Source organism: Corythoichthys intestinalis, chromosome 21 (genome assembly GCF_030265065.1).
Source record: "Corythoichthys intestinalis isolate RoL2023-P3 chromosome 21, ASM3026506v1, whole genome shotgun sequence".
NCBI lineage: Eukaryota > Metazoa > Chordata > Actinopteri > Syngnathiformes > Syngnathidae > Corythoichthys > Corythoichthys intestinalis.
The window spans coordinates 5,510,424-5,538,081 of NC_080415.1; the positions used below are offsets into that span (position 1 = coordinate 5,510,424).

Below are 27,658 nucleotides of genomic sequence, written 5' to 3' on the forward strand. Positions count from 1 at the left end.
TCCTCGACTTACGACATTTTGACTTTACAACGCCTGCGCCTCGTCCGTCATTTAGTCCCCAGCACCAGTTTTTGCTTAGCTAGTGAACAGTGTGTATGGATACAAAAAATCAGTTTTATATTTATATATATATATATATATAAAAAAAAAAAAACCTATATAACCAAAAACAGAAATTCATATTCGCAGAAGTTACCTAACAGGCCTTGTTACTCCTAAAATAATAACGCAAAAAAAAAACAAAAAAAAAACAATGGAATTAAATAGTGATTTAAAAAAAAAAAATGCCTCTTTTGTATTGGCGAATCCTTGAACAAAATAATAGCTGTCTTTTCAATTCTTACTTTACAAATAAATAATCTGAAACAATGTTCTAAATAATACCTTTTTCCAGTAAAATAATGTACTGTAAATTATACCGTAGCCTCAAGACTACCACTACAATTGTCATTAAGAAATTGTTATTCCCACTCAATTATTATTCTCAATAAATGTTCTAGGTTACATGCAAACAATAACCAAAATAAACAGACGAACAATTCAACCAGAATGTTTCCAAACTCAGCACTTCAAAACTGCATATACTATAACGCCTAGCGCGGCTTACCTCACTGAGGCTTACCTCACTGACAGCTAGCACCGGTAGCTGAGGCAAAAATCAAACATTGCTCTAAAAGTTTGCAATCATCGGCAGCGTAATGATGAGACACCAAACGGGATTTTACAGATCACACCAGTACAAAGCTCCGACAGAAGTAAATAGTTGTCGAAAGGTAAATTTAGCAAGTGTACATTCGATAGCCTGTGAGCTCCTGTCATGACGAAGATTTGTCTGTAAATGAGAATTGACAGCTGACGTTATGATAAAGCCAGTCTGTGCAAATTTATATCCAAAGCAGAATAAAGGTATTTTTGACTTACACTTTTAGGTACATGAGCATTTGATTATATACAGTACATATTAAACACAAGTCTTAACAACTGAGCAGGCTCTTTGGGAACACATCACAGGCCCGACAGTACCGTAGTATTCTGTGCAACTCGTCAGTCAAAAAAAAAAAACATTTTCATGAATTTATAAAACCCTGCTGCACGCCCAGAGCAGGATGCAAAAAGTGGACATGTCCGGGCAAGGGACGTTTGGTCACGCTAGGTAAAGATATGCTGCGTTCAGTCCGTAAGGAATTTAGTGTTCACACAGGCCTTAAGTCGGCAACAGTCAAAGTCCACGAAACCAAACAACTTCCGGTTCACACAACGTAAAAAAAAAAAAGGAACGTAACAAATCGCATTGCAAGTATGCTACAGGTTGCAATTTTAATTTGCAGTGTTTCTGGGCTCTTCCTAAACTCACCACGCGCATGACAGTAGTGAGCCAGGGAGAGGTGTATGAGTTAGTTTTGTTTTGTTGGCGTTGGTTACGGCCTACAATAGTTGTTTTCGGTGCTTTTGTTTGCAAATAAACCATTGAAAACCCTAATTCTCCATCCACCTCTCAGCATTAATGGTAATTGCAGCATCTCATCTTATTTCTATGTATTCATTTTATTATTTATGTATTTCAGTGTTTTATATGAATTACCTTGACATATTTTTCAACTTTAACGGTGAACTTAGGTTATGTAGCCATCTTAGGAACAGAGCTCGTTCGAAACCCGGGGACTCCCTGTAGTTGTATCATTGCAAAGGCATGACTATAGACATTTGGGAAAACCTCAGTTCAAGTCCAAAAGGCAATACAAAAGGCAAACATGAAAAAAGTTGTTTTCAAATAGTACCTGGGAGAATCGATTCTTCGCAAGAGCAATGAGTTCTTGTTCACCAGGAACACAAACGTTCAGTCCTACGGGCAGCAGTCGTTTCAGCGTTGCCACAATCAGGCTGGTCTGCGTTGAATATCGATCTCGATTTCTCCTCAACTTTTTCCTCTCCTGGTATGAAACTATTCCCTATGACAGAGTTTGAAGATGGAAGAACAGTATACATATATCTTGAGCATAAATCATGAAATGAATGAAGTATAGTCTTGTTTAACATTTACAGTGCTGGCCAAAAGTATTGGCAGCCCTGCAATTCTGTCAGATAATGCTCAATTTTTCCCAGAAAATGAATACAAATAAAAATGCTTTGGTAGCAATATCTTCATTTATTTCGCTTGCAATTTAAAAACAGAAAAGAGAATGGAAAAAAAAAAATCATTGTCATTTTACACAAAACTCCTAAAATGGGCCAGACAAAAGTATTGGCACCCTCAGCCTAATACTTGGTGGCACAACCTTTAGACAAAATAACTGCGAACAACCGCTTCTGGTATCCATCAATGAGATTCTTACAATGCTCTGCCGGAAATTTAGACCATTCTTTTTTGGCCAACTGCTCCAGGTCTCTGAGATTTGAAGGGTGCCTTCTCGAAACTGCCATCTTCTAATCTCTCCATAGGTGTTCTGTGAGATTCAGGTCTAGACTCATTGCTGGCCACTTTAGAAGTCTACTATGCTTTCTCTCAAACCATTTTCTAGTGCTTTTTGATGTGTGTTTTGGGTCATTGTCCTGCTGGCAGAGCCATGACCTCTGAGGGAGACCCAGCTTTCTCACACTGGGCCCTACATTATGCTGCAAAATTTGTTGGTAGTCTTCAGACTTCATAATGCCATGCACGCGTTCAAGCAGTCCAGTGCCAGAAGCAGAAAAGGAACCCCAAAACATCAGGGAACCTCCGCCATGTTTGACTGTGGGGACCGTGTTCTTTTCTTTGAAGTCCTCGTTTTTCCCCTGTAAACTCTATGTTGATGCCTTTTCCCAAAAAGCTCTACTATTGTCTCATCTGACCAGAGAACAGTCTTCCAAAATGTTTAGGCTTAGGCTAAGTGGGGTCTTCCTGGATATCCTACCATAGAGTCCCTTTTCATTTAGATGCAGACGGATAGTACGGGTTGACACTGTTGTACCCCTGGACTGCAGAACAGCTTGAATTTGTTTGGATGTTAGTCGAGGTTCTTTATCCACCATCTGCACAATCATTCGTTAAAATCTCTCGTCAATTTTTCTTTTCCGTCGAAATCTAGGGAGGTTGGCCAGTGCCATGGGCTTTACACTTGTTGATGACATTGCGCACGGTACACACAGGAACATTCAGGTCTTTGGAGATGGACTTGTAGTTTTGAGATTGCCCATGCTTCCTCACAATTTTGCTTCTCAGTCCTCAGACAGTTGGTCTTCTTCCTTTTCTCCATGCTCAATGGACACACAAGGCTACAGGACAGACGTTGAGTCAACTTTATTCAATATTAATTGGCTGCACGTGTGATTTAATTATTGCTACCACCTGATATGTGCCACTGGTAAGTAACAGGTGCTGTTAATTACACAAATTAGAAAAGCATCACACGATTTTTCAAAGGGTGCCAATTCTTTTGTCCTGCCCATTTTTTGAGTTTTGTGTAAAATGATATTGATTTTTTTTTTTTTCCCCATTCTCTTTTGTGTTTTTTCATTGCAAGCAAAATAAATCAAGATATTACTACCAAAGCATTTGTAATTGCAATCATTATCTGGGAGAAATTGAGCATTATCAGACAGAATTGCAGGGGTGCCAATACTTTTGGCCAGCACTGTAGTTCAGTGTGAGAAGCACTACAGATGCGCGAAAGGTATGGAGATAGAATATCCATAGTATGGAGTTAAACTGAACAGCATTAACACGAATGGTCTAAAATTGATTGCAATATTGTAATATAAAACTGCCAGTTTTGACCAAATATGTTGAGCCCTTAAACTGCCTGTGACACAAGAAAGCATGTTTATTTCATATTACACGCAGTATTTTATGCTCCCGAATGAAATGGACCACTTGAATGTGTGCAAAAGCAATCGATATATATATATTCAAATTTTTTAATCCCGCGCTACAAAAATGAGAGACTTCCAGCCAGTCTCGGATTGAGGAAGAAGGCAGATGTGAAGTCAATGAGTGACATCATCTTCACTATAGAGAAAGTGTTGTATAAGGACTGCAGATTCATCTATTTTAGGGATTGATTCATTTATTTTTCGCGTCATGCCAGCCCAATGTGATGGAGGCTTTTTCAATACACCAGGGAGAGTGGTGTGAGGCTTTTTGGATTCTCAAAAGATCCTGTGCACCGCGAAGAATGGGCAAAACAAGTCCAACAATCGAGGGACCATTGGACAGAAGAGGAAGTGAGTAAGCTACGTGTTTTATATTGTGTCAAATATTGGGATCATGGTACACGGAGGTGGCTTGCATTTTGTGGGTGACAGTGCTCCTTGTCCACCGAGAAGGCAGGAGTGGCCGCCTACCTCGGCTGATGACTGGCGGCTTGTCGCACACCATGGTTGCCAGCCGATGAAGGTGGGAGCGCCCGTGCTCATGCAGCCCGTCCCTCTCATCGACGATTCTCAATTGTGTCGAGACTTCCAGCCCCCTCGGCCCTCTTCAGCGCAACACTCGGCTTGGGCCCAGGCAGCCATGCGCTCCGACATCGGGAGGTTTGTCCACCGCGAATGCGCCATATTCGGCGTTCATTCCCCTGCTACAGCCCCGGCGACCAGCACTCCTACCGGGGCCGTAGCAGGGGGACAACAAGCCGAAACTTGCTCGCCGCCGGGGGCTGGCCGATCGGTGAAGGCAATCACCCCCGCTGCGGTGCGTGACATGAGTCGGGATAGTTATGTGTGATTTTATTGCACATAGAATATGTGGGACTTCTATTCAATTTGTTTAGCAATTGGGGAAAAATACTTAGATACAAAGAATATCCTGTAACAATACTGGAAGAGATTTAAGATTTAAAAATATTGGAGATATTCAAAAAAATGATGACATTTAGCAGTCTGCTATTGTCATCAGCCTCGTGTTAGTTGTCTCTGTCGCCTTTTTCTCATTCTTGTTGAAAAATCCACACTTGAACCAGAATCGCTGAAAAATGCTTCCTCCTCCTTTGAGCTCAATGCTAAGTCTGCGGAAATCACTCATTCTCTGACGTCATCACCAAGATGGAGGCGCCAGAACGCTATAATTACAGGAGGAGCTAAACGGCAAATTAACAGGGTGACCCAAAAAAAAGTTTACACACAGTTGACTGCTTGTTTAAAAGCCATTGAAACATATCTAAATAGGTTGTCATGCTTAAGTGATTCATTAAGGTCACTCAATGCAGCTGGTAATCTCTCGTCTCTACAATTCCTGTGCTTCTGCTGAAAATGAAGAAAACTTTAGCTGTACCTTAATTGCTGTGTGCCGGTCTGACACCTACTGAGATTGCAGCAAATATGAGAATATCCAGATGTGCAGTCTACAAAGTTAAAAAGAAGCTGAAAGATACTGGAACAGCTTCACGAAAACCTGGGTCTGGAAAACCCGATCTGTGCGGACCAAAAAGTTGATTGACAAGGTGATATGTGGCCACCCCACAGTCCAGATCTCAATCCCCTGGATTATAGCATATGGGCAACTGTGGAGGACAGTGCCTGTAAGAAGCCACAAACTTCTTTGGCAGCCTTGGAGAGGTCCATTGTTAGATCTTGGGAAAAGATGACAGCATCCTTCATAAAGAAGACCTGTCAAGCGTTCAGCAGGCGCCTGGAGGCTGTTGTGACACTTAAGGGAGGACACGTTGAAAAATAGAGTGTACTGTACATGTTCTTTACAATAATGTATAATTTGTGATTAAATTCTAATTCTAAGATGAATAAACATGGCATTTAAGTTGTATTATGGCAGTGGAAACTTTTTTTGGGGTCACCCTGTAAAGACACATTTCTCGTCATCTACACTTTGCCAAATGGTTGTATATAGTTGAATTGTCTCAAACTTTTTATTTTAATTCCAATATTAATGCTATTTAAGATTTTTTTGTCATGTCACAGGCACTTTAAGATGGTCCCAAAGAAAAATGGCATGATGTCAGTTAATTATTCCCTAATATTTTGAAAAATGTGGATAATCATACCTTAGACATTTTACACTTTGAATCTGAGATGAGAAAAGACATGTTGTTGATTTCATTCTGAACCACAAAATTCTGTTCCTCTCTCTTGAAGTTCTGTGCATATGGGAAAATAAGACTTTTATCCTTTGAACACTCCAAGGAACCTCATTACAGTTCATTCTTATATATTTTAATAACTGCCTTACATGAGATTTTGCCCAGAAGATGAAAACTTCAGCCACCATCTGGAACAATACTTCTGCCTCTGGATTAGACTCTTTCAGCCACGTGGCCCTGTCAATAAAGTACGTAAATTATTCATTGATTCATTTTCAGAAACACTTATCATAATGAGGGTCATGGTACGTTGTAGCCATTACTATAGGCTATTCAAATTGTTCATTTAATCTACTGTGCACATTTTGAGGGGGGACGGGTGGCACAGTACCTGGGAAAAACCCATACAAGCACAGGGAGAGCATGCAAACTCAACACGGAAAGGCCACGGTTTACTGAACCCGAGATTAAGAATGTAACGGTAACGTCCCGTAACCATCACGGTACAGGCATTATGGTTCGGTGCTTGCAGTCAGACGGCGAATACGTTTGAGTATTTTGCTCTAAAAATGGTAGTATCTCACTGTTAGGGTTGGGTATCATTTGAGTTTGAACGGTTCCGGTTACAACCAATTACACATTTCGATTCCGGTTCCAAACGATTCTCGATTCCGATTCTTTTAATAGGCAGGGTCAAAAAAATTGCATAGTTCATATTAATTTCTTAAATTCTCGATTATTTTTTTTTAAGTATATCAACTTTCAATTAACTTTGCTATGAATTTCTCACAGGGCTATTTTTAACTTGTTTATAAATATCAGTCTTTGAACTTGAATATGATGACGTTTCTTTCCATAGGAGTGCACTTTCACAAAGAGTTTATTTTTCAAAAGCACACAGAGAAAACATTTACACATATTCTTTTGCCTATGTTTTAGAGTGTCTTATGCTGCAGGCATTTGTTGTATTACATCGTTTGTTTTAGGTGGTTGAGGGCTGACATCGGGGAGTGATCTGTCCCTTGATCTTAAGTTGACTACTGTTTAAGTTTGATTTCTTTCTAAACTGATATGTTGTTCATTCGTCCACAAGATGTCATTATTGTAACTCCGGACTGTACAGTTTTTCTTTGGTTTTGCTATGTGCGCTTGGCTTCCCCTAGTGGTGACTTAATGGAAGCAGCAGGCAAAAAGAACATTACATTAGTTGGACAAGAATGCTTGAGGTGTACAGACACTACACACCTCTTCTGCACTACACATTTTTGGGATCCCTTGATAAAACAAAATATGTAAGTTTGCACGTTTTAACAGAGGGTCTGATAACATTTCAGTGTGTTTATTCTGTTACTTTGCTGTCATTTATGTGAAGCAAAGCAACATGTTTTTGCGCTAAGCTAAATTAGACACTTCATATGATTTGCTCATAACAGAGCTAGTCTTCATGGGGCTTTTTCTTCGAGGTGTTCGGCAGCTATTTTTTCCGGTTGAGGGTCAGGGCATCGAAACTTGGAATCGAACTAAAAAAACTCGAACGGTTCCGGGAGAAATGGAGTGTTAGTCCCGGATCCCAAGGATGCTCATTATTATAAAAAGTTACCAAAGCTGGCGAGCGCTACCTGACTTTAACTGTTACCTCAGTTGATCCCTACAAAAAAGGGTGTGTTGACTATTTTTGCACATTAACTGTGAATGAAAGAATGTTCGAACAATAAAAACACAAATTCACAAGTGTGATATTTGTTCTATTTCTTTTGCACTTCAATAACAGCTGTTTTTTAGTTTCAGTCACTAGAACAAAGTTCAACTTTCAAATGCCATGACGAAAAAAAGCCTTTTTGTTTTTTTTCTGCTGTACCAAACCCGAACGGTGACCTCCAGTACGACTTAAGTCCCGAACCGTGTCTCGTGTGTACCATTACTCCCCTACCTTTTTGAGGCGACGTGCTAACCAAAGTTAAATAATTTACAGTAACAACAGTCAGAGCCGAAATCCTCTACAACAGGGGTCCGGAACCTATGACTCGCGAGCCAGATATGGCTATTTTGACGGCTGCATCTGGCTCGCAGACAAATCTTCAATTATTAAAAAAAAAAATAGTTTCCTTATCTAATGGGAATGGTGCCAGGACCTCGGGGAAAACATGGGTAAGATAAAAAGGAGCCGCCCCAAACAAGCTCAGTCATTCACAAGTAAGGATGGGGCGAGGTTCACCACTTTGTCTACAACTGCGTGAGAAAATAGTTGAACAGTTTGAGAACAACATTTCTCAAAGCAAAATTGTGAGGAATTTAGGGAATACAACATCAACGCTCCATAATATCATCAAAAGGTTCATTGACAAAAAAAAGCCGTGTCTTTTTTTTTTTTCCACCCCTCTAACCCCCAACTCCTCCACAGCCGTACGTAAGGTTCGTGACGTCACCACGCTAAGATGCGCTTCGACAAGTGCGACTGAATTCATTCAGTTCAAGGAAGTAAACAATGCAAAGCAACATAGAAGCTTCCTTTCCGTTTGTGTTCTCTGTTTTCATGCTTTTTACTGCCCTCAAAATTGTCGAAATGCAGCAAAGGATCAACACTCTGCTTGTTCTGAGGCAACGTAGGCGACGTGAATTTTGGCTTGAAATTGAAAGGAGTCGTGTACGTCACAGAAGGAGGAGAAGAGCCTTCATCTGTTATGGCTATTGCTAACGCTGCTACACCGACTGTTCGCTGTATGTGGATCCCCCGGACTAGAGCACATGGTTTTTGTTTTTTGTTATGACGCATCACGTACTAGCCTACGTCACCACGTAGATTAGCATGTTGACTGTTGACCCGGGGTTTTGCTTTCACACTGCATGGCGATCAGAGCCGAGGTGATTTTAACGCGGGTCGCTTGGCGGGTTGATTGACACGGGTCAAAGCGGGTCGCTGAACTTTTCCCACTGCCACCAAAAGCCGATTGTTAGCGGGTTGACACGGGTTTTTTGGCCAGTGGGAAAGGGGTATAAGTGTGGGTTAAAACTCTACCATGCAAAGCAAAAGCCATTTATGAACAACATCCAGAAACCCTGCCGGGTTCTCTGGGTCCGAGCTCATGTAAAATGGACTGATGCACAATAGAAAAGTGTTTTGTGGTCTGATGAGTCCACTTTTCAAATTGTTTTTGGAAACACTGGACGTCGTGTCCTCCTGACCAAAGAGGAAGCGGACCATCCGGATTGTTATCAATGCAAAGTTCAAAAGCCAGCATCTGTGATGGTATGGGGGTGCATTAGTTCCCATGGCATGGGTTTTTGAAAGGATTTTCAAATCATTGTATTTTGTTTTTATTTACATTTTACACAATTTCCCAACTTCAACCGAATCCTGTTTGTACTTAACGATTAACATTTTTCTGAACTATATTAATACACAGTACACATCACAATCTTCCTAAAATAAAGCAATCCGCTAATATACACAGTCAAACTATACTCTTTTTCTCATCTGAAACAAGAAAAAAATACTAGTTTACAACGTCCGTCTCGGATTGCTGCGAAGACGGCTCATTTCTTATTTGCTCTGAAATGCGAACATTTATTGCCAATGCACGCCAAGAAGCGAACACTGCCTCTTGCTGGTTTAAAACCATAAGTACAACAGTCTTTTCAGGCTGAAACTTGTGTGGATATTTTCCACAAACACAACGAAATAAGATGAAACATTTTAAACATAGGGTGAATCTATCTGTGGACACAACAAAATATTAAAACTATTTTAATATTATTTAATTATTATTTATGATTTAATTAAATGATTATTATTTGTATAAGTTATTAAAAATAATTCAGAGACTTATTGTACTTTAAAAGTGTTGAAATGACATAAAATGCAAATATTACTTGTATTTTTAGTTTTAAACATATTGTATGGCTCTTACAGAACTACATTTAAAAAGATGTGGTGTTCATGGCTCTCTCAGCCAAAAAGGTTCCCGACCCCTGCTCTACAGACAGGCATCTTTTAATTTACAGGCCAGAAGAAAGTGCACGTTTTATGACAAGACGACTTGACAAAACATAACAAACGATAAAATAAATAACAAATAAAACATGGAACAAAGTGTCAAATTAAATAAGACAATAAAAGAATCCTTTTTGAAAGTGTTAATCTCAAACCACAGTGGGCCTTGCCCCACGTTAGATGTGAAATCAAGAGAAAAAAATGCTCCTTCTCTGAAGAAGGCCCCAAATGACGAACGGGCAGGAGTTTATTCTGTTCCTATGCAAATGAGCAAGTTCATCACTGTAACATATTTATGTCACAGTGCTGTTGCCATAGTTGTGCGCTCTCTGTGGGTGTGGTATGCGCTCCCAGTGGGTGTGGTATTACAGTAAAAAGTAACCTAAGGGATGAGTCGTGTGCACATGTGATGAGAAGCACAATGAATAAAGAAGTGTTGTTACACTCAAGTCTCGGCCTTAAATGTACTTACATTGAGTTGAAGAAGTACATAACAACCACAACCCCCTGGGCCGAGCCACAGGACCGTACATGGTGGAAAAATACTGTATTTTCCGCACTATAAGGCGCATCAGAGTATAAGGTGCACCTTCAATGAATGGCCTAATTTAAAACTGTTTTCCTATAGAGAGCGCACTGCATTATAAGGCGCAGTGGTAATAGTAGTTAGGGTTGAATTATGCATTCACTAGATGGAGCTGTGCTCAAGGGAATGTCATGCCATAATTAACCAAGATTGATCCTCATACAGTACAAGGCGCATCGGATTAAAAGGCGCAATGTTGGTTTTGAGAAAATTGAAGGCTTCTAGATGGCTTTTATAGTGCGGAAAATAAAGTGTAAACAATAAATTCCTATGTCCTCTTATCATATATGTGTTAGCTGGAAGAAAGTACATTTTGTTTACAAAATGGAGACAGCCACTTCTGTGCATAAGCCTGAAGACAGTAATAGAACAGTAATGACAATTAGTAGGTATGATTTTATATGTTTATGTGAAAATATATTCATGCACCAGTCATCCACAGTACTGCCTACATGTGAAAGTACACATGAGACTAAATTATAGTATTACAGAGCATTCATATATGTATGAAAAACACCAAATGTATTTTACCTGTTGTAGTCCACAAATCGTATGAGAAGGGGATAAAAGGCATAGAGGTCTCTGACGAGAATGGCGAACTGGTCCATGATGAGAAGCTCAGTTTCTGAAATCTCACCCCTCCCCTCAGCCTTGCTTTGTTCTTCATCCACAAGCACAACTGCTGCTTTCTACATTATAAAATAAAATAAATAAATAACGCGCTTTAACCACTATTTGGATTGTCTAAAACAGTTGTACTCATGTGTCAATGTTCATTTAAAATAATTGGAAACCTTTTTTTTACAATAAAAAACCTTAAATTTTTACAGAGGAAAACTTTTTGATTATACGTCAACTAAAACTAGACGAAAAAGCATTCTTTGATGAAAACTAGACGAAGACCAAAACATTTTCAAATGACTGAAATATGACTACGAATAATAAGTGTTTTCATCTAAAACATACAAATCAATATACACTTTAATTTCATTAAAGCACCACTCACTTTCCTGAGCTTCTCCATGAGAGGCAGAAAATGGGTCTTGAGCAAGTGGGGTTTGGCCTTGCTGATGATTGGTTGAGAAAACACTTTGGAATATAAAGAGAGATCTATTTATCAACATTTTAAGCTAAATCCTGGGGCATCTAAAAGAAAGCAGTTTATGTGAAAAATTATCTTAAAAGGTGACTGTGAAGTAGTTCACTAACATGGTGGCATGGCAACTGTTCACCGCCCTCTAGGAAATAAATGAATGAATGAATACTTCATCATTTTCACGCGGAATTGCCACATCGTTCGAATGGAGACGGAACCATGTAAATGCCAACATGAACTGTGCCGTATTAATGGAGCGTCACCATGTAAATGGCCCCTCAGTGTGTAATTGGGATTACCAGCTAGTCTTTTCATCCAGGCCCCGTCATCTATGCCTAAATTGTTGTAGATGATCTTCAATATGTTCCCAAGTAATACGTTCATATGTTCAGAGGTCACTGATGTACAGCAGCTGTCGGCTTCTTCCGGATTGTTCTCTGGACCGTGTTCCCACCAGTGAGACATGTAGCTGCACAAAACTGGTAAAACAACCTGCATGAATACAAGTATATATGTATTTTTTTACACAGCCGAATGTACCACTAGAAGGTACACTTTCTCAATATACCAACGTACCTCCATGACATGAGGCATTTGAGTATATTTCATGCCAGATTCTGCCATCTCGATGATCTCTTCCAATGAGCTTTCCAAATTTGGAATAATTGGACACATTTCTGTGACCTGGTCTGGCAGACCAAGAGCTGTAATGAATACACAATAAGCAAAAAAAAGAACAAAAAACATTTGTAGTTAATTTTTTTTTCAAAGGCCCACCAAAGTTCCACAAAGCACTTAAATATATGGGAAAAAATATGCATATACTAGTTGACTAACAATGAAGAGTTTGATTTCAATTAGAATATCTTAGTGTATCAAGTTGCAAAAAAATATATAAAAACACTTGACTGAACTATAAAGAAACATCCAGATCCTTCATACTGTCACTCACAAACTCTGATTGGATAGTTTTCATTGATCATTTATGTTTCACTATCAAAATACTCATGATATTGACACATTACATTTTATTCTAGAATTACATTCTAGAGAAGAGATGTAATTAGAAGTGTAGCCAAAAATTTTACTCAAGTAAGAGTAGGGTACTTCAAAATATTTTACTAAAGTAAAAGTAGTCATCCAGGAGATTTACTCAAGTACAAGTAAAAAAGTATTCAGTATTTGGTATTCACATTACTCAAGTAATGACTAACTGCTTAGAATGTCAGATTTTTTTAAACATCGGTATATTTTATCTCTCAGCAAAACATCTACAACTCCTAGCAAAAAGTATGGAATCACCAGTCTCGGACGAGCACTCACTCAGACATTTTATCATGTAGAACAAACTCAGATAAAAAGCTTTAGTTGAGAAGAATTACTTCAAAAGTGCAACTCTTTAGCATTCACAAACACTAAAAGAAATGAATAAAAAACATCGTGGTGGTCAGCAAATGTTACTTTTATAGAGCAAGTCCAGGTAAATTTATATGGAATCACTCCATTCTGAGGGAAAAAAAGTATGGAATCATAAGAAACAAACAAAGGAATAACAACCAAAACACATCTCTAGTATTTAGTAGCACCACCTCTGGCTTTTATGACAGCTTGCAGTCTCTGAGGCATGGACTTGATGACTACTCGTCATCAATTTGGTGACAACTCTCTTTGATTGCAGTTGCCAGATCATCCTTGCGGGTCAGAGCCTTGCTGCAGACCATTTTTTTCAATTTCCACCACAGGTTTTCAATAGGGTTGAGATCTGGGCTATTTGCAGGCCATGACATTGACTGGATATGTCTTTCTCCAAGGAATGCTTTAACAGTTTTTGCTCTGTGGCATGATGCACTGTCATCTTGGAAAATGACAAACATATTTTCAATTTAAGGAATAAGAAAGCTGTCTAAAATTTCAATATAAACTTGTGCGTTTATTGAAGATTACACCACAGCCATCCCCCTAGTGCCTTTGCCTGACATGCGGCCCCATATCATCAAGGACTGAGGGAATTTTGATGTTTTCTTCGGCAGTCATCTTTGTAAATCTCACTGGAACGGCACCAAACCAAAGTCCAGCATCATCACCTTGTCCAATGCAGATTCTTGACTCCTGACACCTTGTCCAACGCAGATTCTTGACTCTTATACTGCACAGCCAGGTATCGGTATCAGGGCCAAAAAATGGTATCAGTGCAACACTATTAAAATATATATACAGTGGTCCCTCTACATATGAAGTTAATTCGTTCCAGGACCTTGTTTGTAAGTCAAAATGGTCATATGACGAGCAGGATTTTCCCATAGGAATACATTATAATTCCATTAATTCGTTCCGCAGCCCAAAAACCTACACTAAATCCTTAATAAATACTGCTGGTACTATTAAAAATGGCAATTAAACATAGCAAAACAAATAATTTATGAATAAAAATCGGAAAATTATAATTAAAAATAATAATAATTAATAGGGCTGTCAAAATCATCGCGTTAACGGGAGGTAATTCATTTTTTAAATTAATCACATTAAAATATTTGACGCAATTAACGCACATGCCCTGCTCAAACAGATTAAAATGACAGCAGTGTAATGTCCGCTTGTGACTTGTTTTTTAGTGATTGGCGCCCTCTGCTGGTGCTTGGGTCCGAATGATTTTATGGGTTTGGGGAGTGAGCATGGTGTAATTATTGACATCAACAATGGCGAGCTACTAGTTTATTTTCTGATTGAAAATTTTACAAATTTTAATAAAACGAAAAAATTAAGAGGGGTTTTAATATAAAATTTCTATAACTTGTACTAACATTTATCTTTTAAGAACTACAAGTCTTTCTATCCATGGATCGCTTTAAGAGAATGTTAATAATGTTAAAGCCATCTTGTTGATTTATTGTTATAATAAACTAATAGAGTACTTATGTACAGTATGTTGAATGTATATATCCGTCTTGTGTCTTATCTTTCCATTCCAACAATAATTTACAGAAAAATATGGCATATCTTATAGATGGTTAGAAATGCGATTAATTACGATTAATTTTTTAAGCTGTAATTAACTCGATTAAAAATGTTATTTGTTTCTAGAATTTGCATCTTCATTTCAAAGGTTAGCATCACTTCTTTCATTGTTTCACCAACTGTACCAACTTTTTTGAAACCTGTGTTGATTTCTCACACAAGAAAATCCGCCGTGTGTTCGTTTGCGGTGCTGTCATGTCGTTGTATTTCGAGCCTGTCGTCGGATCTAGAAACAAACGGCGAGTCAAATTTTACGTCGAATGTCAAAAAGATCGTGTGTCGAAGCGATCGTATGTCGAAGTACCACTGTATACAGTGGGGCAAATAAGTATTTAGTCAATCACTAATTGTGCAAGTTCTCCCACTTGAAAATATTAGAGAGGCCTCAATCATGAGAGACTGAATGTGGAAAAAAAAACTGAAAATCACATTGTTTGATTTTTGAAGGTTTTATTTGCAAATCATGGTGGAAAATAAGTATTTGGTCAATACCAAAAGTTCATCTCAATACTTTGTTATATACCCTTTGTTGGCTGGTATTTTGGCCTATTCCTCCATGCAGATCTCCTCTAGAGCAGTGATGTTTTGGAGCTGTCATTGGGCAACACAGACTTTCAACTCCCTCCTCAGATTTTCTATGGGGTTGAGATCTGGAGACCGGCTAGGCCACTCCAGGACCTTGAAATGCTTCTTACGAAGCCACTCCTTTGTTGCCCTGGCTGTGTGTTTGGGATCATTGTCATGCTGAAAGACCCAGCCACGTCTCATCTTCAATCCCCTTGCTGATGGAAGGAGATTTTCACTCAAAATCTCTTGATACATGGCCCATTCATTCTTTCCTTTACACAGATCAGTCGTCCTGGTCCCTTTGCAGAAAAACAGCCCCAAAGGATGATGTTTCCACCCACATGCTTCACAGTGGGTATGGTGTTCTTTCGGATGCAATTCAGTATTCTTTCACCTCCAAACACGAGAACCTGTGTTTCTACCAAAAAGTTCTATTTTGGTTTCATCTGACCATAACAGATTCTCCCAGTCCTCTTCTGGATCATCCAAATGCTCTATTGCGAACCGCAGACGGGCCTGGACGTGTACTTTCTTCAGCAGAGGGACACGTCTGGCAGTGCAGGATTTGGGTCCCTGGCGGCGCATTGTGTTACTGGTAGTAGCCTTTGTTACTGTGGTCCCAGCTCTCTGTAGGTCATTCACTAGGTCCGCCCGTGTGGTTCTGGGATTTTTGCTTTGCCTGGCTCTGCCAGACTTTTCTCCCTGTATTTTTCAAACACTGAGAGAAATAGTCTGGGAACCATCCAGTTAACAGCCTTTCCGAGCAGGTACAAAATCAATCGACAAATCAGATTAGTTTATTTGCGTGACGTGTTTTTAACGAGCAACGTCACTCTTGCGCTTTGGAAGTCGTCTCCACAACAAAGCTGAACAGGAGAGCCGAGAATATGTTCCAATCCAAGGTAAAATCAGTTTTAAATTACCAAAAACACATCGACACGAGTCATTGAAAAGTCTGTCCCGCGCTAGCCATGTTGAATAAACTCCACTCTCCTCGTACGTTTACTTCCGCGCGCAAGTCCCTGGTCCTGCCCTCGTCGCTTTAATAACGTGACGTCTGCCCTGCCCGTCGCTGATTGGTCCACTCCGCTGTCTGTTTGCTGTGGCTTGCTCCGCCCTGGAAATTGTATCCGCGGGAATGGTGGCCAGACTCAATAGCTGGAACAGCGGTGAGTCTGGTGTACCAGGCTAATTTTTGCTCACCGTTCTTGTTAACATTTCGTCGCCACGGGGTGATATATTGCATGGAGCCCCAGATCGAGGGAGATTATCAGTGGTCTTGTATGTCTTCCATTTTCTAATAATTGCTCCCACAGTTGATTTCTTTACACCAAGCGTTTTACCAATTGGTGCAGGTCTACAATTTTGTCTCTGGTGTCCTTCCACAGCTCTTTGGTCTTTGCCATTGTGGAGTTTGGAGTGTGACTGACTGAGCTTGTGGACAGGTGTCTTTTATACCGATAATGAGTTAAAACAGGTGCCATTAATACAGGTAACGAGTGGAGCCTCTTTAGACCTCGTTAGAACTCGTTATAAGAAGTTAGACCTCGTTGACAGCCAGAAATCTTGCTTCTTTGTAGGTGACCAAATACTTATTTTCCACTCCAACTTGGAAATAAATTCTTTAAAAATCAAACAATGTGATTTTCTGGTTTTTTTTCCACATTCTGTCTCTCATGGTTGAGGTTTACCTATGTTGACAATTACAGGCCTCTCTAATCTTTTCAAGTAGGAGAACTTGCACAATTGGTGGTTGACCAAATACTTATTTGCCCCACTGTACATTTTTTTTTGGGGGGGGGGGGGTGAAAAAACGTCTTATATTTATCTCTTTCCAACGCTAAGTCTGAATAAATACATTGCATTGAACACACAAAGGGGGCTCTACTTATTTTTCACTTCTCTCGGCGGGTTCTGATCGCCAATAACCCTGAAAAACGAGGGATCACTGTCGTTACTTTTCTTACAGTGCTTTAAAGACGCCATGTGATTGACCAGGCCAGCGTGATCATAGGACTTCCAACTGCAAGCTTGTGCGTTGTCATGTGAGTGTATTGTTACAGCTGATTGGTATAATGGAGTCATGTGATTATTGTTGCAACTTGCAACCTCTCATTGGTGAAACTGGTAAACTCACTGTGCTGGCAAAAAGTGAAATCCAATATGGAGAATAAAGAAGAATATGTAAGGACTCCAGTGGAGCCCAAAGTCGCAAAGTAAGTGTAGTGTTTCTTCTTCACAAATCTACTCTAAAAAAATAAAAAGTATGACGTGATAAAACTTCTCTTAAGCCCTTTTGAGACAAACGCTGAACTCTGATTAAATCCCGGGATTTAAGCGGGTAGCCCTTATGTCTGTAAGCAATTCCGTGTCGACTGACACGGAGATGACATGGACATTAACCGGGTCGCGGCATGTTTCACACTGTTACATCGCAAAGGTTGAAGATGTAAATGTCATGGAGGGCCGATTGTCATTTCCTCTTTCTTCGCAGTAAAATGAAAATCATCAAAGAAACATCTCAAATATCAACATGGCAAACTTGAAAGATAGCTAAATTAAACTGGAAACATAATGAAATTAAATTGCAACTGGATCTTAGAGTCTAAGAAGAGACAGTCCATCGTCCATCTTTGGAAATGTTTGGTTTATTTTGTCGCCGATGCTGACCAAAAACGACAGAATGTGTGGTTTATAAAATCCCGTCCCCCACCCTCCCCCGCACAGAGCACCGAGTTGCCAACACAGGACAAGTCTAAAAGTGTCCAACCTGGGTAATTCCCAGTACATGTCCCCATGTCTCAAAGCCATGACGCGGGTAATTTGCGCATCATATTAAACGGGAATTTAAGGGGATAGAAGTCTGAAACGGGCTTTAGAAGTAAATTTTTCTCAAAAAGTTACTCTAGTAAATGTAACGTGTTACCACAAACTTCTGGTCAAGACCCTATAAAAAAAATTATTGAGTTGTGAAGTCAAAATAGGGTGTTGATTAGCATAACGCTGAAATGATGGAGATGAATTTTTGTTTACGTGATCAAAGAGTTATTAGAAATTTACATGTCATATAATAATTACTCATTATATCAATAAAGTATCTTTTTTGAGGGCTTCTGTTCATGACATCAAATTGAGATTATGTGACAAGAACGCATTTCAGAACTTAAATTTTAAATCGTACATCTGAATCTGGGGAAAAAATCTGAGTAAAACTTACCATTTCTGTCTTTAGCGCTTTTGTTGTAGATTGAGAAGTTGTTGAATTTGTCCAAATGAGGTTCAAGGAAGGCAACTGGGAAGGCTATTGAGAAAGCAGCCAAACATTTTCCTAATGCTGGACGATGTCTAGAGAAGACAGAGTCAAAAGGTAAATTATGCATGCAACCTGCACAACCAGAATTTCTTAAAAGGTATGCACCACCATCTTACCAGGTATAGTACAGACAGAGCAGACAAACAAAATTATGCCTTGCGAGTGCCGAATTGCTTCGACTGTCAGGAAGGCTAGCACATGAGCCTGACATTAACTCAGAAAGTGAAAAGGGATTTTTATTTATTTTATCCTCTCTCATTTGTGGTCTTGTTTCAATTACCTAACTACCAACAGCGTATGGCCCTATTGATAAAATATTATGACATACATACCTCTCTACATATATGCTTTCATTGGTTCCCAGAAAGTAGAGGCTGTTGAGAATTCTATAGCAGGACACCTGGACCTCATCCACTAACAAAGAAAGAATAAGAAATACGCACAAGAATTAAATTACATTCACGTGTGTTGTCATTCATGATTGTTAAGAAATTATTTTAGAATTAGTTAACACATTCCTTCTAAGCAATGCGGTTTTCGTCCTGGCAGTGGAACCATGGACCAGCTTTTTACCCTCGAGAGGTTGCTCAAGGGGAGTTTGTGGTATTTGAACTGTGTCAATAATGATGCTATTAATTGCTATTTGTTCATATGACTAAGATCAATACAATCAATCTGTATGAATTGCCTATCTCTAAGAATTTTGTATGTGTGCTCACAGTGGCGGACTTGGCCATTTTGGGGCCTAAGGCGAACATATCCAGGGGCCCTCTTCATGGGTCAGGAGTCAAAGAGGTGAGAAGGGTGTTGAGGAAATATGTTCTGGTACACTAGGGCTGTCCTAAACGACAAATTTTCTCCTGCTTAGTCAGCCGACTAGTTTTACAATTAATCGACTAATCTAATAGTTTTCTTTTTTTTTTTTTTTTTACTAATTTAGCAATAAAATTTTTGTTGACGCTTATTAATTCACAAAACTATTTTAGAACACTTAAATTCTTTATCAAAGTACAAATAATCATGTAAATAACAATAATTAATCACAAATAAACAATGAGGTTAAATGCTGATAGCATTTACTAGTGCAAAAGAATGGAACGTAAAACGATTCAGAACACTGACTTTGCCTTTCCAACATTATTCAAAACAATTCTTAAAAAAAATTCTAGCAATATTATTATAGTATACTACTATATATAATAGTAGTATAATAATTATAATAATTATTCATTGCCAATCATATTTGTCATGAAGAGTGTCATTTTTAGTGTACACTATTCTTAGTGTAGAATCTGTATTATGTAGTACATAACTCAACTGCCTCATACTCAACATATTATAATATTAATTCTGAAGTATGTGGGATTAACTCCAGAAATCATTATTTATATGACGAACATAACGTGTTTTTGCTGTTGAAGAAGAAAGTTAAAATAGGCATTAGAGGCCTGTTCTCACTGCACATTGGCTCTCATGGAGAGCACGTTCGCTCATGTGTTCGAAATAAACGATAACCGACTTGCAAAGTAGCAAGTGAGCTGTAAAAATAGCGAGCTTAGTGGCGTGAAAACCGCGGGAGAGCTAAGTGAAGCTAACGAACAGCTAAGCGGAGCTAAGCGAAGCTAAACGGCGCTAAATGAAGCTAAGCGACTGATACTCAGTCCGTCGTCGTGGAGCAGTCCATTGCAGTACGTGTGGGGGCGGGAGAGATAATATAAATGCAGCATTCAAATGGCTTTCTTTTTTGTTTTGACAAATAGTTGGGGGTGCTGCTGGCTCCGGTGGCCCAAGCTGTTGCTCGTTGGGGCAAGGGCAGCTGGTTGGGGGCCCCCTACTCGTTGGGGGCCTAAGGCGATCGTCTACTTCGCCTGAATAGTAAATCCGCCTATGTGTGCTCATCATCATTTCCAGCAGTTTTGCAAGCATTTTGTTACTGCAGTCCCTGTAATCTGACAAAAGATGTCTTATTTTTTTTATTTCTATAAGCCTCAAACAGCATTACTCTTGCAAAAATGGATATTAAAAAGTTATTTGCTAGCTGTGAGGATAAATCAGCAAGGAGGAATTAAAAAGGTAAGCTAGGTAACCCACCTAGGCAACATAAACCACTTTTAGGCCATAACCTACTTGTTGAGCAACACTGATTAATTGCATAACAGTTACAGTGATATATCCCCATTTCTCTCCCGACAAAGTATAGTTGCAGAGTGTAGGAACAGGTAAAAGAGAGATGAAAGTCGATGAGCATGAGCAGAGGTGAATTGACTATCAACAAGGGATGTCCCAATTTAGATTTCTCCCTCGCCAGTGCCCCGCTATGCCCCAGTATTGTATTAGGTCTAGTGATGCCCCTGGGGGTAGCATGAGGGGTCATGGTGTTGCACACATTAACTGGAATTCAGTCATTTCTGATGGGGAAAATTCCATTCATAATACTAGCACATTGTATGTATATCTAAAGTTTATAAGAAAAATTAAAACAAAATGTACGCACGTATTAGATCTTCTCCAAAGTTGTTCTTTCCAATGTGTTCAAATAAGGAAGACAGGATCGGAAGCAGACCAAAGGTGGTAAAGTTGATGATTTGAGGGACCCTTCGGGGTAGTTCTTTGCAGTGAGTGAATTGGCCAAGCTTCAGGTTCTCTTGAGTCTTTTCCAAAGCTTCTGCTGCACTGTTGAAGTAGGAATGCAATGCTGCCTTGACCGACTCCAAGCCTGTCTTCATCACTGTCCTAAAAACAAAAACAAAACTGTCATTATCATTGTACTTTAAAAAAAAAAAAAAAAAAAAATGCTTCATTTAAATCCACAATATTGCAAAGTAAAATGAAAAATTTCTAATCCCGAACAAGTGCAGCAAATTACAAGAGTTGGAGTATAAATGACAGCTACTGGCAGACACACAGTGCTTAAAACTCATTTACTTAGCTTTACTGTTTCACTCTGTATATAAGTTTCCAATTCTTAATAGTTATTTTAAAAAGTTGTTAACTGTGTAGGGTTAAAATATAATCTCACATTTGAGTGTGCTGGGTTACAGTCCATCTGCATGTCTTATTTTTATGATGACCGAATTGGCCAATCAAGTACTGTAATTTTCACACTATAAGGCGCACCTGACTATAAGCCGCCACCCACCAAATTTGACAGGAAAATCGAATTTGTTCATAGATAAGCCGCGCTGGACTATAAGCCGCAGCTGTTCTCACTATATTATGAGATATTTACACCAAAAGATATCATCCGGTAACACTTTATTTGACAGCGCCAACATAAGACTATCATAACACCAAATGAACCGCCATGAAGCTTTGAAAAAATTGGCTGCAAGGCTTCATTGCTTCAAGAAGCTTCAATTTGGCCATCACTGTTCTGTTGGGGTAGACAGTCAACGTCTGCTGCCATCTGCCGTCAACACTGTTGTCGTCCAACATGCCTTCTAGCATTTTTTAGGGGTGTAACGGTACACAAAAATCTCGGTTCGGTACGTACCTCGGTTTTTAGGTCACGGTTCGGTTCATTTTCGGTACAGTAAGAAAACAAAATGCAAAATATAAATGTGCTAGTTGTTTATTTCCAGGGGTTCCCAACCTATTCCACTAAGGCACACTGTGGGTGCAGGATTTCATTCTTACCAAACAAGATGACAACACTTTTTCCCCAATCTGGTGTTTTACAAGTGCAATCAGTTGATTGCAGTCAGGTGTGGCTTGTTTTAGCAGAAGCCTCATTGGTTCAACTGTCTCTGCTGGATCGGCTGGAACAAAAACCAGGACCCACAGTGTGCCTTGAGGACTGGGTTGAAAACCCCTGTACTTTATTACACACTTTTGTGCTTTCAACAATAGGAACATTAGCCTATACAAAGCTAGAATTCTGCTCAAAAAGTAGCAGGTATTTAAAGATAATGCAACAACAATTTGCCTTTCACACCCCGTGTATTGGTCAGCTTCCTTTCTGAAAGAAAGAAGAAAAGTCCTGTGCTAAAGAGAAAAGCAATCCCAATGACAAAGATTTTAACATGTATTTTACAAATGTAATGCCTCAATGAAATATTTTTTTTCTTATGAACGGTTTTCAAAAGCTTTATTGCTGGATTTTCTCAAGTTAAAGCGCCACACAGAAATTAATAAATTTAATTGTGTAAGCAGGATCTTATTAATTAATTACAGGTGTTTTAGCTCATTTCAATTTATTTTATTTAAATGGGCTATTATTTATTTTATTATGTGTTTATATTTTACAAATGTGATGTAGTATTCATTTATATTGCATATTTTATGGTGTATAACTTTAGTTCCTATGTGAATATTAGTTCCTACTTGTTTTGTTGTGGTAGGAGGATTTTGTATTGAACACGGGGCCGTGTCGGTTATCATTATAGCAGAAAAGATAGCAGTAAATCAACAAAGACAAGTCAACTGTGCCCCGATCTACCACTCAAGAGATCTGATGGACTCAAAAAGTAGGTTACGATTGCATATTAGTTTGAAAATCGACCGGATCCACCGTATTTTTACACGATTGACTTCCGGCCCGATCCTAGCTACCGGTAGTAGTATTGACGCAGGAGGGCCACGTCTCGCGTCAAATAATCAACTCTGCCGTTCTCGTGCGTCGCGTTGAGCCGCTTCTGGGACGCGTCTAACACGCAGCCGCACTGCGACTGGTGTGCATTGGCTGATTGACTTTAACACCCGCGTTTCACTGCGTGCTCGCGGCGGCCAGGTTGTCGCGCGGTTGACGTTTCTTAACTGTCCTACCGTGTTGGTCCTCATTATTGTAGAGAAGACGGAGTAAATATAATCTACACAAAGAAACTGTAACCCGATCGACTCACAGCCTTGAAAAGTAAGGGTTACATTACGTTAGAAACTCGTTCGGTACGCCTCCGTTCCGAACCAAGGACCCCGAACCGAAACGGTTCAATACAAATACATGTACCGTTACACCCTTGGCATTTTTATATTTGTATAATATATATATTACAGAACAGCAGATGTAAATATATTAAAATTCATGTTCTGTGCTAATTATTCTTCCGTTACTGTTCTAGTTGTTTCATTCATTGCTAGTTAGGGAATTTGGTAACACTTTATTTGACAGTGGCTGTCATAAGACCGTCATAATTATGACATGACACTACCATGAATATTAATGAATGCTTATGACAGATGTCATTTTGTGTCATCCTGAAAATTATTTCCCTTTTGAACGGATTTAAAAGATACGAGCTGGACATAAATGGAGTTAAAGACATAATTTGCCGGATGACACTTGATGACATCTGTCATAAGCATTCATTAATGCCCATGACAATGTCATAATTATGATGGTCTTACAGCAGTCTTATGACACCGCTGTCAAATAAAGTGTTACCTATTAACCAAAATAAATCAACAAAAAAGCCGCACTGGACTATAAGCCACAGGATTCAAAATGAGGGAAAAAAGTAGCGGCTTGTAGTCCGAAAATAACGTTAGATTGCATCATTTTGGTGTTTAAAAATCAAGGTGACTATGCAATAGGCAGACAAAATTCAATTTTGCTTGCATCATGTCCTCTAGAGGCTGATTTGTGTGTTGCGTAAAGTGTTTTTTATTATTAAATGTTTTTTTTTCATTACCTAGCATCCAGACTTTGCCCCAAAATCTGTAAACAGTTGACTATCGATGTGGCGTCATTACCTAAGAGAGAGAGAGAGAGAGAGAGAGCAAAAGAAAAAGAGATGATGTTGAAAGGATGTCCACCAAGTAAAAAAAAAAAAAAAAAAAAAAAAAGATATAAGATGTTAGCAGTGGGACGGTAAGGGGAGTGTAAGAAATCTCTTCTTTCATTTGCTTTATAGTGAAGGTAAACTTAAGAAGAAGAAAAAAGTATGTGCATCAATCAAAACATGGTTTTCTGATTGTGTTTGTGTATTAAAGAGGCACTAAAGTAATTTCCCAATATTTTAAACTGTTTCATGCAGTCTTGCATGCCTCCCAGAGTTCATCAACATTCTTGGGTTTCATCTTCCATGCTTCCTCTTTCATGCTGTTCATGTCTGATGACTGGGCTGGCCAGTCCTGGAGGATCTTGATCTTCTTTGCCTTGAGGAACTTTGAGGTAGAGATTAAAGTTGTCATATCTGTATGCCTTCTCAGTTGTTTTTTCTTTCCAGCATCTGATTCAGCTGGATGGGCGGGGCCGTGGCCGCACACCTGTGGCGCATTAGGAGCGCTCACTATTTAAGGATTCCTGTCACCGTCTGCGAGTGTCGGACTATTGCATATGCTTGTTCCTGCCTTGCTTACCGCTGTGTGCTCATCGTCATCCTCGGTGCCTTCCGACGTTCTTCGGTCGTGTTCTGGTTTGATCTTATTTACTTTTGTGCTCTTCTGGTTTTTGTAGTTAGGATTTTGTACTCTGTTATATTCACGCCATCTTGGGTGCTCTTTTAGTTATACTTGTTATATCCGCGTTTTCTAGCGTGCTCCCTAAGTTGTACTTGTTATATCCGCGTTTTCTAGCGTGCGTCCTAAGTTGTACTAATTAAACACAAACATTTGTTCTATTGATCTCCTGGTCTGTGTTTTTGGATCCACATTAACGGCTTGCCGTCATAACAGAATAGTCCGACCATGGATCCCACAGACTCGGAGGGTATTCGCCACGCGCTTGCCGGTCATGGTCATATGATCAGCAAGCATGAACAATCGTTAAATGAACTAGTGAACGTGATCACCGCGCTAACCACTAGAATTGAAAATATGGCCCCACCTGCACAGTCCGGTGGCGTAGGTAACGCTGCCGCGGCGCCCGGTCACTCCGCCCCGTCTCCGGTTGTTCCACCGGCTGCTTTCCGGGAGCCAGTGTTGCCACACCCCCATCGTTACGAGGGAGAACCCGGCGCATGTCGACAATTTCTGCACCAGTGCTCCCTTGTATTTGACCAGCAGCCATATACGTTCGCGAGTGACAGGTCCCGTGTAGCGTATACCATGAGTCTCCTCGCCGGTAAAGCGGCCACTTGGGCAATGGCGGTAAGCAACGCTAATCCCGCAATCCGTCAGTCATTCGAGACTTTTAAAACAGAGTTTGTGAGAGTGTTTGATCACCCGGTTAGAGGCAAGGAGGCAGGCAGCCGCCTGCTGGATTTTTTTCAAGGCGAGCTTAGCGTGGCGGACTACTCCATCCAATTCCGCATTTTGGCCGCGGAGTGCGGTTACGATGAGGCGGCGCTGTGTGGAATTTTTCGGAGGGGGCTGTCGTCTGCGGTGAAGGACGAGTTGGCGGCCCGGGAGGATTCTTCGGGCCTGGAAGACCTTATCTCCTTGTCCGTGAAGTTGGACAATCGACTGAAGGAGCGCGAGAGGGAACGAGCCTTGGAGCAGCGGGGCCGTCGTGGGTCGTCATCGCGGTACGGTCCGGCAACGTTACGTGCAGACGGCTTCGTCGAATCACCATCAACCTCTACGCCGACGCGGAGTCCGGTCCTGGCGGGGGAGGAGCCAATGCAACTCGGCAGCGGTCGTCTTTCTACGGAGGAGCGGCGGAGACGGATGAGGGCGGGCTTATGTCTTTACTGTGGCTTGCCGGGGCACCACGTTGCCGCCTGTGACGCGATCTCTTCACGTCGTCCTGGATCTTCGGCCCCTGGGGTTCCTCTCGCCAGAGGGGGGACCAGGTTCGTACATTATGGCAATCAGTCTAATGATTTGCCTCGCAACGAGTCGATTGAACTAAAACAAACTCGAGGTGAAATGAGACTGCAATTGCCGGGAGAGGTTTCGCATGGGGGGGTTAATTTTAGGTTCACTGCTTTAATAGATTCAGGGGCAGATGAATGTTTTATAGACCAGAGTGTTGTTGATGCTCTTAAATGCCCATTAATAAGACTCTCTACTCCTAAAAAGGTTCTAGATCTCGATGGGCGACCCCTGGCGGACGTAAGGTTTATAACGCCCCCGCTTAAAACAAAGCTGTCCGGGAACCATTTTGAGGTTCGTAGCTTCTTGGTTATGCCATGTAAATCGGCTTCGGTTGTGCTAGGGCTCCCCTGGCTAAAGATGCATAACCCTAATATTGACTGGACTAAAACACAAGTAGTGACTTGGAGTTCCTTCTGTTACGCGCACTGCTTACGCTCGGCGTGCCTGCTTCCGGATCAAGGCCAAACAGTTGCCGAGCCTGTAAATTTAGTAAATGTTCCTGCCGAGTACCATGATCTCGAACAGGTTTTTAGTATAGACCAGGCTAAGACCCTGCCTCCGCACCGCCCTTACGACTGCGCCATTGACTTGCAGCCCAATGCCCCACTACCTAGCTCGAGGTTATATCAAATTTCTAAACCTGAGCAGGAGGCTATGAGAGATTATATAACCTCTTCCTTGGCAACTGGCCTAATTCGCCCTTCGTCCTCACCGTTGGGAGCGGGGTTTTTTTTCGTTGGCAAAAAAGATGGGGGTCTTCGGCCGTGCATTGACTACCGGGGCCTTAATGAGATTACTGTTAAAAACAAATATCCGCTGCCATTATTAGATTCGGCCTTCGCACTGTTAAAGTCAGCCACCATATATACCAAGTTAGACTTGCGCAGCGCTTACCACTTGGTTAGGATTCGGGATGGAGATGAGTGGAAAACCGCTTTCAAAACCCCGCTCGGACATTTTGAATACCTAGTCATGCCTTTTGGTCTGACTAATGCACCCGCTGTTTTCCAGAGCCTCATAAATGATGTGCTTCGTGACATGCTAAATGTCTTCTGTTTTGTTTATTTAGATGACATCTTAATATTTTCTAGAAACTTGCAGGAACACCGCCAACATGTCCGCATGGTCCTCCAAAGGCTTCTGGAAAATAGGCTGTTTGTCAAGGCCGAGAAGTGCGAGTTCCACCGCGGGTCAATGCAATTTCTTGGTTTCATCGTCGAAAAAGGGCAATTACGGCCTGACCCAGCCAAAATTCAGGCAGTTGCAGATTGGCCAACCCCCACTTCACGTAAGCAGTTACAAAGGTTCCTCGGGTTTGCCAATTTTTATAGGCGTTTTATCCGGAACTATAGTATGAGGGCCGAGCCCCTTACCAGGTTGACCTCTA

The 27,658-nt window shown here is 40.4% G+C and overlaps 1 protein-coding gene across 3 annotated transcripts in view; it reads right to left on the minus strand.

Moving 5' to 3' along the window:
• ryr2a (ryanodine receptor 2a (cardiac)) overlaps positions 1-27,658 on the minus strand; it is a 356,843-nt gene that overhangs the window by 115,174 nt on the left and 214,011 nt on the right. For all 3 annotated transcript variants that reach the window (XM_057825571.1, XM_057825570.1, XM_057825572.1), the window contains 11 exons: positions 24,204-24,264; positions 21,071-21,309; positions 18,909-18,990; positions 18,481-18,608; positions 12,258-12,385; positions 11,981-12,173; positions 11,592-11,674; positions 11,117-11,274; positions 6,158-6,245; positions 5,973-6,065; positions 1,779-1,949 (listed from right to left, as the gene is read on the minus strand). In XM_057825571.1, coding sequence (XP_057681554.1) covers positions 1,779-1,949; positions 5,973-6,065; positions 6,158-6,245; positions 11,117-11,274; positions 11,592-11,674; positions 11,981-12,173; positions 12,258-12,385; positions 18,481-18,608; positions 18,909-18,990; positions 21,071-21,309; positions 24,204-24,264 — 1,424 coding nt within the window. The remainder of the gene's footprint in view (positions 1-1,778; positions 1,950-5,972; positions 6,066-6,157; positions 6,246-11,116; positions 11,275-11,591; positions 11,675-11,980; positions 12,174-12,257; positions 12,386-18,480; positions 18,609-18,908; positions 18,991-21,070; positions 21,310-24,203; positions 24,265-27,658) is intronic.